The sequence below is a fragment of the Lepidochelys olivacea genome (genome assembly GCF_965140295.1).
Source record: "Lepidochelys olivacea isolate rLepOli2 genome assembly, chromosome: 3".
In the NCBI taxonomy this organism is placed as follows: Eukaryota; Metazoa; Chordata; order Testudines; family Cheloniidae; genus Lepidochelys; species Lepidochelys olivacea.
The window spans coordinates 64,543,636-64,556,573 of record NC_140413.1 but is presented as its reverse complement, the minus strand read 5'-3'; the positions used below and the strand labels follow the sequence as shown (position 1 = coordinate 64,556,573).

The following is a 12,938-nucleotide window of genomic DNA, read 5'->3' as shown; positions in this document are numbered from 1 at the left end:
CTGCATGTTCTGTTTGATTTTATTTCTGACAAGGCCAAAGATGTACAGACAGAAAAGCTAACAGTGCTTGCCAGCTGCGTTTACTTCGATGCTGTTAACTATGGTAGAGTTTTTCAAGCGATAATTAAAACCATTTCAAAATATGGTGTGAACTTTGTCAAAGTATCTGCTTTCATAAGCGAAAATGCAACTTACATGATGAAATCTTTCAAATCTGTTCACCAAAGTCTAATGCCAAATGTTGTCCATAGTACATGTAATGCACATATAATTTGTCTTGTCAGGGAGCTGTGGAGATGTGAGTTAGGGAAAGTTGATAACTGGTCAGCTACATTAAAATATCTTTAAATGCTGCCCTAGCCACAAACTGTGATACAAGGCAGCACGTTGCACCAATGACTGAAATCAGGGGGAAAAAATGGAACTTCCCCCAGAGCCAATAATTACTTGTTGAAATTTCTGATTTGAGGCTGTACAATACCATGCAGCTCACCTGATGTACTATTTGGAGTTCATCTCAGAAGAGCTCACACTGACACCAAAAATGCAGGTTCTAAACAATGCTCAGCTGAATGAGGAAGTTCAGTTCATTGCCAAGAATGCCACAGGACTGATAGACTTAATCACTTGGTTGGAATCTTGACATGTCACAATCCTCCAAGCATACAACAAAGTAATGGATGTCCTGTTCTGGGCTGAAGCACAATCAAATGAAAATCACTCTGACAATGCTGAGTTAAATGCCAGTGCTCAGCAGGTGTTTTCTTGCATGGCAAAGAAGCTCAAACAATTCTATTGCTATGGGAAAGAGTCAAGCAATGCAGCAAAAACTGCTCAAAAGTTTCAACAACATTCAGCAGGGTTCCTAAAAGTTGTGTGTATTTTTGACCCTGCACAAATGCACCTGTTGATGGTGGATTTACCTGGCCTAATGCAGTTACTGGCTTTGACAAGAATTGTGGGCTGGAGATTCCTTCTTACAAAAATATCACAAAAGACGCGGACTGTAGTTTGCCTGTGCTACAGTTTTGAAACTCAGTGGAAAGCAGAATCCCCCATCTTGCAAGGCTAGCTCGGAACTGGCTGACAATTCCAACAAACTCCACGGATGCAGAGAGAGCTGTGTCTGAACACGAACAGGTGTTTTCAGACAGGGAATGAGGGAAGACACAGTTGCTGGATGCTCCATGTTGACGTTCAGTTAATAACATTAGGAACCAGAACTTTTTTTTTCGCTTGCTTTTGTTAACTTAAGGCAGTGGCTCTCCAGTATGAGGCTACCAATGGAGATCACTACCCTACAAAACCATATCAGATGCCCATATCTACCAAGCAGAGAGTTGAGCTCTGAGTGTTGTTTTGCTGCTGTAAAATGTCCATCAATAAATTCTGTCAAATTCACATGACCTTTATTTTATTGAAACAAGCTAATAATTGCATCTGGAAGGGGGGCAGCAGGGCTCACCCTGTACAGTGACTCCTCCACCTGCAGCTGCAGAGCAATGGGGGCAGGAAGTGAGTGTGTGTGTGCGGGGGGAGAGTGTGCAGAGCTTTCTGCAGCCAGGAGATGTACTCAAGAGCAGAAGAGGCGGCAGTCCTGTCCCTCCCTAGCCTGACCGGGACTAGCAGCTAGGTGTCTGTAGGAAGTTCCAGAGCTCCTGCCCAGCTCAAACCTTCCTGCAGCAGGGAGAGGTCCCTGGAGTTGGGTCTGGACTCCCCTTGAGAGGGCCCATGTAGGGGAAGAGGAAGTCCTCTCCCTCCCCAACCTGGTCAGGACTGGCAGCTAGGAGCCCCTTGCTGGGCCACTCCTGGCACCACAGGGGAGATCAGACCCACCTTCTGCATCTGCAGGAAGCTTGGCTGCTCCTGCCTTCAGAGCACAGTCTTGAGAAGCAATAACTGGAAGATAGAATTGGTTTTGGAGGAAATCCTCTTCACTAGTTAGCTTGCTTTTTGACTAGCTTGGCTTATGGTGGGTTTTTTTTTTTTTTTTTTTAAATCCTTTTAAGACTGCTGAGAAGTCTTGTTTGGTATGTTTACCATCATAAAGGTAAATGTATTGTGTTTCTAGTTAAATATTTGTACGTTCCTTCCCCTCTTTGAGAGGACAAGAAGCCTAATCCTGTCAAAGCTGGTTTCAAGCACAAAAGAGAAATGAACTGTTTATAGTTTATATTTGCTAATAATTTCAGATTATAACTGTTCTAAATGTCTTGTAGTTCGGACCTCTGTGATGTGACCATGAAATCTATAGATGGAAAGGAATTCCCTTGTCACAAATGTGTACTCTGTGCAAGACTTGGTATGTATGTAATATCTGTAGATTCTTTTGTTCACAATAACTTGCTTCTCATATTATGTCTCAAAATGAGCTTGTTTTTTTTTTTCTTTACAGACTACTTTCATAGGATGTTAAGCAGTTCTTGGATTGAGGTAAGCTTGCCAGTTAAAAATATGTGTGCCGTGTTAGTTGTTTCACATTAATGTAAGTGAATGAAGATTTTCCTGTTTCTCAAATGAGATTTTGCCATTAACTGGAATGTAAATTAAAATACAGTTTGTGTAAAACTTGTAGGAAAATGGGAAATTTTAGCAGAGAAACTAATTTTGAACCGTTCAGAAACTGTATTAAATAAAAAAAATTAAGCATAAATGTTATGAGACATGGTAATTTTATGTAAAAGCAGACTTTGAGTTAGTAAGTATATTGCTATCTTAGAAATTTCTACTGCAAATAATCTGTAGTATTATAACTCCCCCTCCCCCCAGTGAGTTTGAATTGCTAATATCCTTGGAGGTGTATTAAGCTTCCTTTCTGCAGTAGGTCTTAATAAATGACATGTAGATAATATTAGTCTTCAAGTAGTGTCCCTATGAGTGCTCCACTTCAGGTGCGCTCACGCACCATGTGTCTTTAATCAGAGATTTTTGATAGTAGTGCCTGTTTGGGCTGCATTTCCTCATGCCCTGCTCTGAGATTACTTATGACTATGCAAGCGAACCGCCCTCAGTTCCTTCTCACCTGTCTTGGCCTGAGACGTAGGGTTAATGTGCCTTACTTTCAAAGTCTCTTAGCCTAGTTTCCCTTCTTTATTTTATTATTTTTCTTTAGTTATTTTATTTTAACTTTTGTATTTTGGGATTCAGGGGGATTTTCTCTCTATCTCTTTCCTCTTTGGGCAAGGGGTGCCTTCCCCTGCTAGATGCCATTGCCCCAGGGTATGCCAGGCTCGCTTCAAGCAGTGCGTCTCTTGCTGGGAGTCCTTCCTGGTCAGTGACCGGCATTCCCATTTTATCCACTACTTGGGAGAGTCTCATATCCTGCAAAAGTGTTCCATCTGCTGTACTTTTTTAAGTACTGAGCAAGAAAAAATCTGGAGCTGAAACTGAGGTTCTTAATGATGGAGTGTTCCTTTCAACTAGCCTCATGTCCAGGCTAGGAGACACCCTTCTCGTACCTCCTGCTCCCCAACCCAAACATCAGTCACTGAATGAACACAGTGCCCTGTCAATTTCAGCACATTCACCTTTGTTTACCTGAGGTAAATTCATGAAGAAAACCCATAGAAAATGGAGTCATTGTCCCCAGAAAGAGTCCATCTCAAAAAGACCTCAGTCCCTGTGAAGACTGCTGAGGAGTCCTTGTGTCCCACCCTGGGTATGGCTAAGGCTGCAAACATTCTTGGTACCAATCCTGTGCCTGGGGCTCTGGGCTCAGCAGAGAAAAAGGACAACAAGCATGCCTTGTATTGAGACCTTTGGTGCTGCACAAGCAGGGCACTGCATCATGGGAGCATTCAACCACTAAGAGAACTATACACACAATTCCTGTACTGTCTACATCTAAGTTGACCACTAAGATGGCCTTGGTACCCGGAAGATGTCATGTCCCATATGGTCTCAGCGCCCCCCAAGTCATCCTCATAAGCATCGACTACTCTGATCATAATAGACTTGCCAAAGCAGCATATAGCATCGGTATTGACAACTGAATAGGGTCCCATCCTTCAAACCCATCCAGTATTGCAGGAGTTCAGATTCTTGAGAGACCTACTTGTTTTGGAGGAACTGGAGTTTCCCGTGTAATTCCTTGTAATCACCTTTGATTTTTAAATGATCAGTTTTTGAAATTGTACTCTTCTTATCCCTTTTTCCTTTAGTCATCCTGTTGTGCAGCTCTGGAAATGCCAATCCATTCTGACATACTGCAGGTTATCCTGGATTACATCTATACAGATGAAGCTCCTGCAATAAAAGGTGCTGACAATATATTTGTTTCTGGAAATTGTAGAGTTGGGGGCATGAACAGCTGACAGCGAGTTTTTAAAAGGAATAAATTTCAGCTTGATCTCTTTCAAATAATTCTGCTATTTTCATTTTAATAAACAAGGAAAAGACACCTGAAGGGAGCAGAAAGTTTGGATATTATGCACTACAGTGTGAACTCTTTCAAATTAGAGACATTTGTGTGTTATGGGGAAGTGGTACCGTAAGTACCACAATTAGATTACCTTTTTTACTAAAAAGATATTGTATTGCCTTTTGAATCATATATGTTATTTGGTAAACCCCTACCAATATGATATCATTTTATACTTTGGAGTCAGTTGTAGTTTTACTGCAAGTGTTGTCTCCCGCCCCGACCTTCGTTTTGCTGAAGACACCATGATCAGCTGCTTTTTCCACAAGCACTTCTATGTTTTCTCTATGTTGCCCCTTTTATATATAAGAAAAACTCCTTCTCTACAAGATTTGCAAAGCCACTACCATCTTGTCCTATTTTAAATCCCACTTCATAAGCTACCTATGCCATGACACCTACAAAGCACAGTGGAGCAAACTGGCCTTTGTTGAAACTTTTCTGAAGCATTTTTCACGTAACCAGTCATCTTTCTCATGCAACTTTTCTTCATTTCCAGACTCTCAAAATGTGGAATTTATTTGTAATGTTCTGGTGGTAGCAGACCAACTTCTTGTATCTCGACTGAAAGAAATGTGTGAAGTAGCCATTACTGAAAAACGTGAGTGTTTTACTATGTTTCTTAATGAAATGGCTACATTTTTTCATTTTGTTAAAATAAATCCAGTTGTTTAGAAGGTAAGTGTTTAAGCTTTTTTGTGAGTTGCAGTGTGACGCTGCTTAACTCTGGCTGTGGCTATGGGAATGAAGGCGCGAATCTCCAGTTCATGTCATAGTTCTCTCTTGCCTAGACATCTGTGGTCACCCCCCTTCAGACTGCCCAACATTCTAGAAATAAAATAATCTTCTTGGCCTGCAACTTCAATCATGTCACTTCACTTCAAGTATCTTTACCAGTTCTGGGTCTCTTACCTCATCAAATTCAAACTCCTTGTCCTCACTTTTTTAAGGCACTACACAATTTTTTTCATGTTTCTACCTAATTCCCATCTCATGTCCTTCCCTAACTTTTTTTGTTGCTCTTTTTGTGCTTTCATACTTCTCTTGACAATGTCTTTTTGGGTGGAAATGCCTCCCTCTTCTAGCACACCAATCATCCTCACTCTCCTTCATCTCTCTTCTCAGAATCTACTTGGCTTTCCTTGGTGACTTCCATTCCTGCCTTCTCTCACTACATCTTTTTCAGCTATAGAAAAATATTGGAGCTTAAGCTTTGTTCACAATATAAATTTATTCATGTTACTGTTGTTTTAACCTCTGTTTCTCACTCTCTTTGTTTGCTCCATTTTCAAAGCTGATCTGTGCTTAGATTGTAGGCTTTTCATAGCTGTGACTATCTTTTGTATTTCTGTAAAGAATCAGTCAAATTCACGCTACATAAGTATTTAATAATAATAGTGTTGCCTTGGGTGGAGTCAGGGCCACTTAAGCATTAGTGCTCCTGTCTAATGAAACAGGAAAAGGGTTTATTTTTATTCATTTTTCATAACCTGATCTCTCCTCCCCTTCCCCTCCAATTCATACTGTATATCTTGATGTAATAAGTGATTACAGAACAAAATTGCAGTATGTTCTCTAGCTAAGTCTGTGATGTTTCTTCTTTCCAGTCACTTTAAAGAATGCTACTGAGCTGCTGGAGTTTTCAGCAACATACAGTGCTGAACAGTTAAAACTGTCCTGCTTGCAGTTCATAGGACTAAATATGGCAGCCTTGCTTGAAGCGAGGTAAGAGTGGATGTAGGTGTTACAGTATGCTTTGAACCATAAAAGTGAAATACTGCAAAAGGGTGGAACTGTTGGAAGAATCATCAGGAAATGTTACCAGTGATAGTTGAGAATGTAACCAAAAATCCTCCGCTGCAGTGGTATACATTTGTGCTGAAACTCTGTGCCCTATCTTGCAAGTTATGTATCTGTTTCACCTGTACTACAACACATAATAAAGTGTTACTTCCGTAATCCTGAGGCAAAAAGAGCCTGTTCCAAAGCCCACTGAGTTAAGTCAGTAGGAATCTTTCCACTGATGTGGGCTTTGAATCAGTCCTAAGAATGGAGACCTGCAAGGTAGCTCTGGAAGACATTTCAAAATGGTTATAAATAGGGCTAGGTGAAATTTTTTCAGACAAAAATTTCAGTTTTTATTTATTCATGAACAACCCCAAATTTATCATTGTTTTCACCTGAGGTTTTTTTTTCAGGATCAGCATCAGAAAACTGTTTGTCCTTCCATCGCCCTCTATAACTTTAGCCGAGGAGCTAGGGGCACTTGCCTGGGATGTGGGAAACACAGGTTTGAATCCCTACTCTGGAGCAGGGACTTGAATCCCTCCTCTGAATCAAGCAGAGAAGATTTGAATCCACATCTACTACCTCCCAGGAGAGTGCCTTAATCACCAGGCTATCGAATCATTCTCACTCTGTCCCTCTATTTGGCCCAATTAATATTTGAGTTTTTATACGAAGTGGAACACCTTTAAAAGCAGAGATTGAGAGCAACCTACCCGAGAATAGCCTAGCACCTGGCAAGGAGAGATGTGTGTTTAAATTCCTGTTTCAGAGTAGGGATTCAAACCTGAGTTGCCCACATCCCAGGCGAGTGCCCTGAGCTTTGGGCTACGTATTGTAAGGGAGAGGGGGAGGAACATGCGTAGTTTCTTGAAGCTGGACCAAAACAAACTTTTTTCCAATTTGCTGACACAGGCCAAACATTTTTGGAACAGACTGTTTTCTGTGATTTTTTTTTTTTTTTTTTTTTTCCAATTTGCTGGTCGAACTAAAAATCCAGTTTGCTCAGCTCTAGCCATGAGCATCATGTTGGTATTTTTTACATACATGATTGCTGTTGCAGTTTCAGTGTAAACAATTTCTCTTTAAAATAATTGCTGTGTTCACACATGGTAGGTATATAATATGTTACAGGCAAGTAAATGGGATTAAAGCAAAGACCTCAATTTTTATTACCTGCAACAGTAATTTTACTTAAAGGGTTAATCTGCACCATATCCCAGACAAACTCTTTATGTAGCAAATTGATTAAAAAACTAAACAAAAACTTGCTTGTTAGAAGCTATGCAATGCCTTGGATTGTTAGACTGTATTGTAAAGGAGCCAAACAAGTAGGCAAAAGGTAGATGAGAAAGTAATTTAAGATTTGATGATCTAGCTAAAGTAGGATGTTAGTGCCCATCACCATAATATCTAATGCTATCACCTGTACATATGTGTACCCCTAAACTGTAATTATTTTAATCCTATTGAACAAATATCTTGCAGTTTGAATCAAATGACTTAAAGTATGGTAAATGAGACCGAGGCTATAACTATCTATCTTGTTTTAGGACTCTAGATGTCTTAAGTGATGAAGTTTTGAGGGACCTTTCTGTGTCTTACAGAAAAATGGTAAGCTATACCTAGGTCAGTGAAAATTGACTACTTTAAAAATGAACATTGAGTTAAGCTGATAAATGTGTGTCAGATGCTCATCAGGTGGGCAGTGGTCCTTTCAAAACATTAATCCAGAAATAAATTTAATCTATATTTTTTTTAAATTTTTCTTTACTTTGGAAATTTTCTGATAGTTACACATTTATTACCACTGCAACATGCATAATTCTGTGTTCCATTAAGACTATCAGTCATATGCATTTAATGGTATTAATGGCACCACAAAACATATGTTCTAAATTGGCTTTAGTAAACAAACGAGTGTCGGGTAATTCTATGCAGAGGAAGAATTTGTGGTGTGGGGGAAGAGGTAACACTCATTTTTAGTGGAATTGGTAGCTTCCAAGAGTATCTAATTCTGCTTTCCTGTTCTAATATCAGTAGGGCAGTGTAGGAAGAATTAATATTAAGTGAAACAAAAGAAATGAGTGAAACTTTGCCACTAAGCAAGGGAGAGTCAGCATACAGTATAAACTATTTTTCTTCTTTAATTCTTAAATGGTAAGAGACTGTGATTGGGCATAAATCTGTGCCATTCTTCTATGAAGTATCCTAGTCAGTTTTTAAATTAAGTTCTGAACCTCTACGTTTTCTTTAAAAGAATTAAAGAACGTGTAGATGTGGCAGTGTTTGTGTGTATGCTTTTTTTTTAATTATAAATTTCCTTTGTCTTGTAGGCTGTAATGCATAATGGTGATAATACCTGGATTCTAAAATTATGTATTCAAGTGATTATAATCTGGTACAGAGGTTCTCAAATTGCAGTCCGTGGGTCACCAGTGGTCCGTGAGCTCCATTCAGGTGGTCCGCAGATAGATCTCTCTAAAGTGTACACCTGGGTGGCCACACATGAGAGAATGAAGGGCCACCCACCTAATTAGCGGAGTCACACAGGCATGGCTCTGCTAATTAGGTGCCTGGATCCTGGAGAAGATGCACATGTATGGTGAGCTAGTGGCCTTGCGGGGAATAGGGGGTAGGTGGGAGGGGGAAATGGGGTGAGAAGAGGGAGTGGGGGGAATTCGGGACTTACAGGGCTGTGGTGGCCAGAGAAAGGGGTGACTTTCCCTATCTCCAGGGCTGCTGCTGCCAGGGAGAGATGGCCCTCCTCCACAGCCTCAGCTCTGTGGGTGCTGTGGCGGGGGAGAGACCTTCCTCCTTCTCAGTCATAGCTTGGGGGCTGCCATGATGGGGGAGAGAGGGAGAGACCCCCCTCTTTCCCAGCCCCAGCTCAGGGGCTGTTGCAGCAGGGGAGAGAGGGCACATCCATCACATTAGAAAGGGAAGATATGAAAATGAGTTGTGTGCTTTTATTTCTAGAACAAAAAAAGTTAATTATTATTAAGGTTTTTTTAATGAGGTACTTTTATCCAAAGCACGTTACAATAGTTAGCTAATGGTACAAACAACATTTGGAAAGATCGTTAAGTGGTCCGCTGAGACCCTCAGCAATTTTCAGGTGATCCGTGAAAAAAAAAATTTGAGAACCACTGATCTGGTACTTCTGCAAGAAATAGTTTGCTTTCTACTATACAGCTTAAGAGGATCAGTGTAACATTAACTCTTGATATTTCAGATTCCAGCTATGGTCAGGAGAGTGATTACTCCATATCAAGATGGACCTGACATTAGCTCTTTGGAGCCTGATGACAGAGAAAACTTTGTCTTTTTGAAAGAAGAAATGAATACAGAACTAACATCTCAGTAAGTCTTATGTTTTCTTCCTTTGATTGCTGAAATAGTTGGCCTCTGTAGTTCTTGGCATTCATCACTCCAACCAAGTGAACTACACATAGCAGTATCTTTCTTATAGGATACCGATTTATCTCTTTTCACAGCTAAAAGTCAAGAGCATTGGTGGCACCAAACTAATAGAGTTAAAATACAAAAATAGAAGAAATGCAGGTTCCAAAATCTTTTTCAAAGTTAAAATGAGGTGAGCAAAAATGGCAAAAGAAGCAGTTCAGAATGATGTTTAGGCTGAGTGGAGATGAGGCTAGTTATGTTGCTGAGTTATGGAGTTATAATGAGCTGAGTTATGGGGCTCCTTGAAACTAAAGATAAGCGTAAACTTTAAATGGAGTGGGGATAATCCACTGAAGTGATTTGAGGAGGAAGAGGAGATGATATCAAAAAGAGAACTTCTTTGATTGGGAGTGGGGTGACAGTGTTTGAGTGGATTGTAGTTGGAACAGAAAGATGGGAGTGTAGGTAGCTGGAGAGGAGAGTGTTAAAGTAACCAAAGCATGAGAAATAGGGAGTAGGAGGGGAATTAACAAATTTTTTAGAGACTAGAGCAGGGGTAGGCAAACTTTTTTTGGCCCAAGGGCCATACTGGGGTGCGAAACTGTATGGAGGGCCGGTTAGGGAGGGCTGTGCCTCCCCAAACAGCCTGGCCCCTGCCCCCATCTGACCCCTGCACTTCTCCCCCCCCCCAGCCCACAATTGCCTCCCTCCCCCCCCCCCGCTCCTTGTCCCCTGACCGCCCCCTCCCGGTACCCCCTTCCCTGACCGCCCCCCCGCCCGGGACCTCACCCCCCTGAACCTCTTCCCCATCCAACCGCTCCCTGTCCCCTGACTGCCCCCTGGGACTCCCTGTCCCATATCCAACCCTCTGGCCCCCTTACCATGCTGCTCAGAGCAGCATATCTGGAGCCGCGCTGCCCAACCGGAGCCAGACGCACTGCCCTGCATGAGCGTGCAGCCCCGCCACCCAGAGCGCTGCCCACACAGCGGCATCACTACAGGAGAGGGGGAACAGCAGGGGAGGGGCTGTGGGCTAGCCTCCCCGGCTCGGAGCTCAGGGGCAGGGCAGGACAGTCCTGTGGGCCGGATGTGGCCCGCGGGCCATAGTTTGCCCACTTCTGGACTAGAGGAAGAAGTGGCAAGATCTGCTGGATCTTGAAATTGGAGAAGATTTTAAAATGATTCCATATTGTGGGGTTGTGTAGCAAGATGTATGGTGGTGCAATTAACAAAAAGGGTTCAAGAGCAGAAGGCTTTGAAGGAGACATGATAAACCCAGTTTTAGACTTGCTGGGTCCAGGAAGAGGTGTCAGAGGCAGGCACAGATCTATGACTAGATGGAGCATGAGAGATCATGGGTAGAAGGGGATGCATTTGGCAGTAATCCGTGTTCAGGTGGTAGTAGAAGCCATGGGAACAAATAAGATCACCAAAGAGAGAGGCGAGGACATCTATTTAATATTCTATGGAAAACCTGCATTTAGAAACAATGTTTAAGAAACCAAAATTAATGATAGTTGAGGGCTGGAGAAGTTTACATCTGCTGTACTGTATTAAAGTTCAATGTAAGAGAAATTTTGTTTGCAAATGAGCCTCATACTACACGCTTTAAAAAAAAAAAAATTGTGGCTTTTTTCCCCTCTAAAAGGTTAATAAGCTTTTTCCCTCTGATGTCTGATCAGACTGACCTTCGCTTTTTCAGAGCTCTCTGTGCAGTGAAATGTGGTAGACCCCTGCTAGTTTCTTTTCTCCTACCACTCATTCTGACTGGTGGCACTGTTAGTAGAACTGTAGGAGGTGAAGTCAGGTGCATGCATAGAGTGCAGCTAGATCAGGGGTGGGCAAACTAAGGCTCAGGGGCTGCATCCGGCCCTCCAGACATCTTAATCTGGTCCTTAAGCTCCTGCCGGGGAACAGGGTACCTGCTTCACACCGCACCTGGAAGCGGCAGCATGTCTCTCTCTCCTCCCCCCCCCCCCCCCAGCTCCTATGCATAGGGGCAGCCAGGGGCTTCCACAAGCGTCGCCCCCCCACAGCTCCCGTTGGCTGGGAACCATGGCCAATGGGAGCTGCAGGGGTGGCACCTGCGGACGGGGCAATGTGCAGAGCCGCCTGGCTGCACCTCCATGTAGGAGCCAGAGGGGGGACATGCCACCACTTCTGGGAGCTGCTTGAAGTAAACGCCCCCCCAGAGCCTGCAGCCCTGATCCCCATCCTGCCCTCTGAACCCCTTGGTCTCAGCCCGGAGCACCTGCACCCCCAACCCCTCATCCCCACCCCAGAGTCCGCACCCCCAGCTGGAGCCTCTCTCCGCACCCCAACCCTCAATTTCATGGGCATTCATGCCTGTCATACAATTTCCATACCCAGATGTGGCCCTCAAGCCAAAAAGTTTGCCCACCCCAACCTACATGTATGGAGTTCTGTGCAGCCACTACAAAGGCATTGGGCTCTTATTATCCTATTGTAGCTTATGTAGCTTTCGTGTGCTTCAGTTAACTCCAGTATTTTTGCAAGTAGCAAATGGGAATCATGGGAAGAAGTGACTTGAGGCTGAATGAACAGAATTTGTGAATAATAAAAAAATAACACTTTTCAGCAGTTGATTTCAAAGTGCTTTACAGAGGCGGTTGGCATCATTACTACATTTTACAAAAAATGAGGAAACTGAGGAACAGAGGTGAAGTGACTTGTTCAAGGTCACCTAATAGGTTATTAATAGAGCTTGGTACAGAATTAATGTCTCCTGAAAGTCTTGTGCATTATCCACTAGGCAACACTACCTCCTACTGCATAACACCTTTTATGTATTTTCCAGCAGAGTATGTGGAGAAGAGTAGTAGACCTTTTATGATAACTGTAAGAACTGAGAATTCAAGAATTGTTCAAAAATAATACTAAGCATCTCTAAGTCACCTTCTGTCAGAGGGTTTCAAACCACTTACAGAAATGGATTTCAATGCCACAACTTTGAGATAAATATGCATACTCCCCATTTTCAATTTCTGGAAACTCGGTCACAATTAAGTGATTTGTGGAGCTGATTAAAAAATTTTCAAAAATCAAATTTTTTTTATGCATTTCTGTTGGAAAATTTTGCTTTCTAAGTCAGCTATAGTTTCTTGTATGCAAAGGAAACTAGGAATAGAACAGTTCTTGTCTCCTAGTCCTATTTCTTTTAATCACAAAACCATTTTTCCTCCTTTGTCCCTCCTATGTCATTGTACTCTTCTTTGTATGTGATCTTTGACTGAAGAGTGTGTATGCATAACATCACTTGCATATCTTCCACCAGTCTTAGATAATTTTTTCTAGATTCCCTCTTGCT

The 12,938-nt window shown here is 42.2% G+C and overlaps 1 protein-coding gene across 1 annotated transcript in view; it reads left to right on the top strand.

Annotated features, from left to right (window-relative positions):
• The window catches only part of IBTK (inhibitor of Bruton tyrosine kinase), an 84,348-nt gene that overhangs the window by 30,420 nt on the left and 40,990 nt on the right, over positions 1 to 12,938 (top strand). Inside the window, exons 13-19 of the mRNA XM_084622578.1 lie at positions 2,220 to 2,302; positions 2,396 to 2,433; positions 4,161 to 4,257; positions 4,920 to 5,021; positions 6,028 to 6,145; positions 7,759 to 7,819; positions 9,441 to 9,568. Coding sequence (XP_084478704.1) covers positions 2,220 to 2,302; positions 2,396 to 2,433; positions 4,161 to 4,257; positions 4,920 to 5,021; positions 6,028 to 6,145; positions 7,759 to 7,819; positions 9,441 to 9,568 — 627 coding nt within the window. The remainder of the gene's footprint in view (positions 1 to 2,219; positions 2,303 to 2,395; positions 2,434 to 4,160; positions 4,258 to 4,919; positions 5,022 to 6,027; positions 6,146 to 7,758; positions 7,820 to 9,440; positions 9,569 to 12,938) is intronic.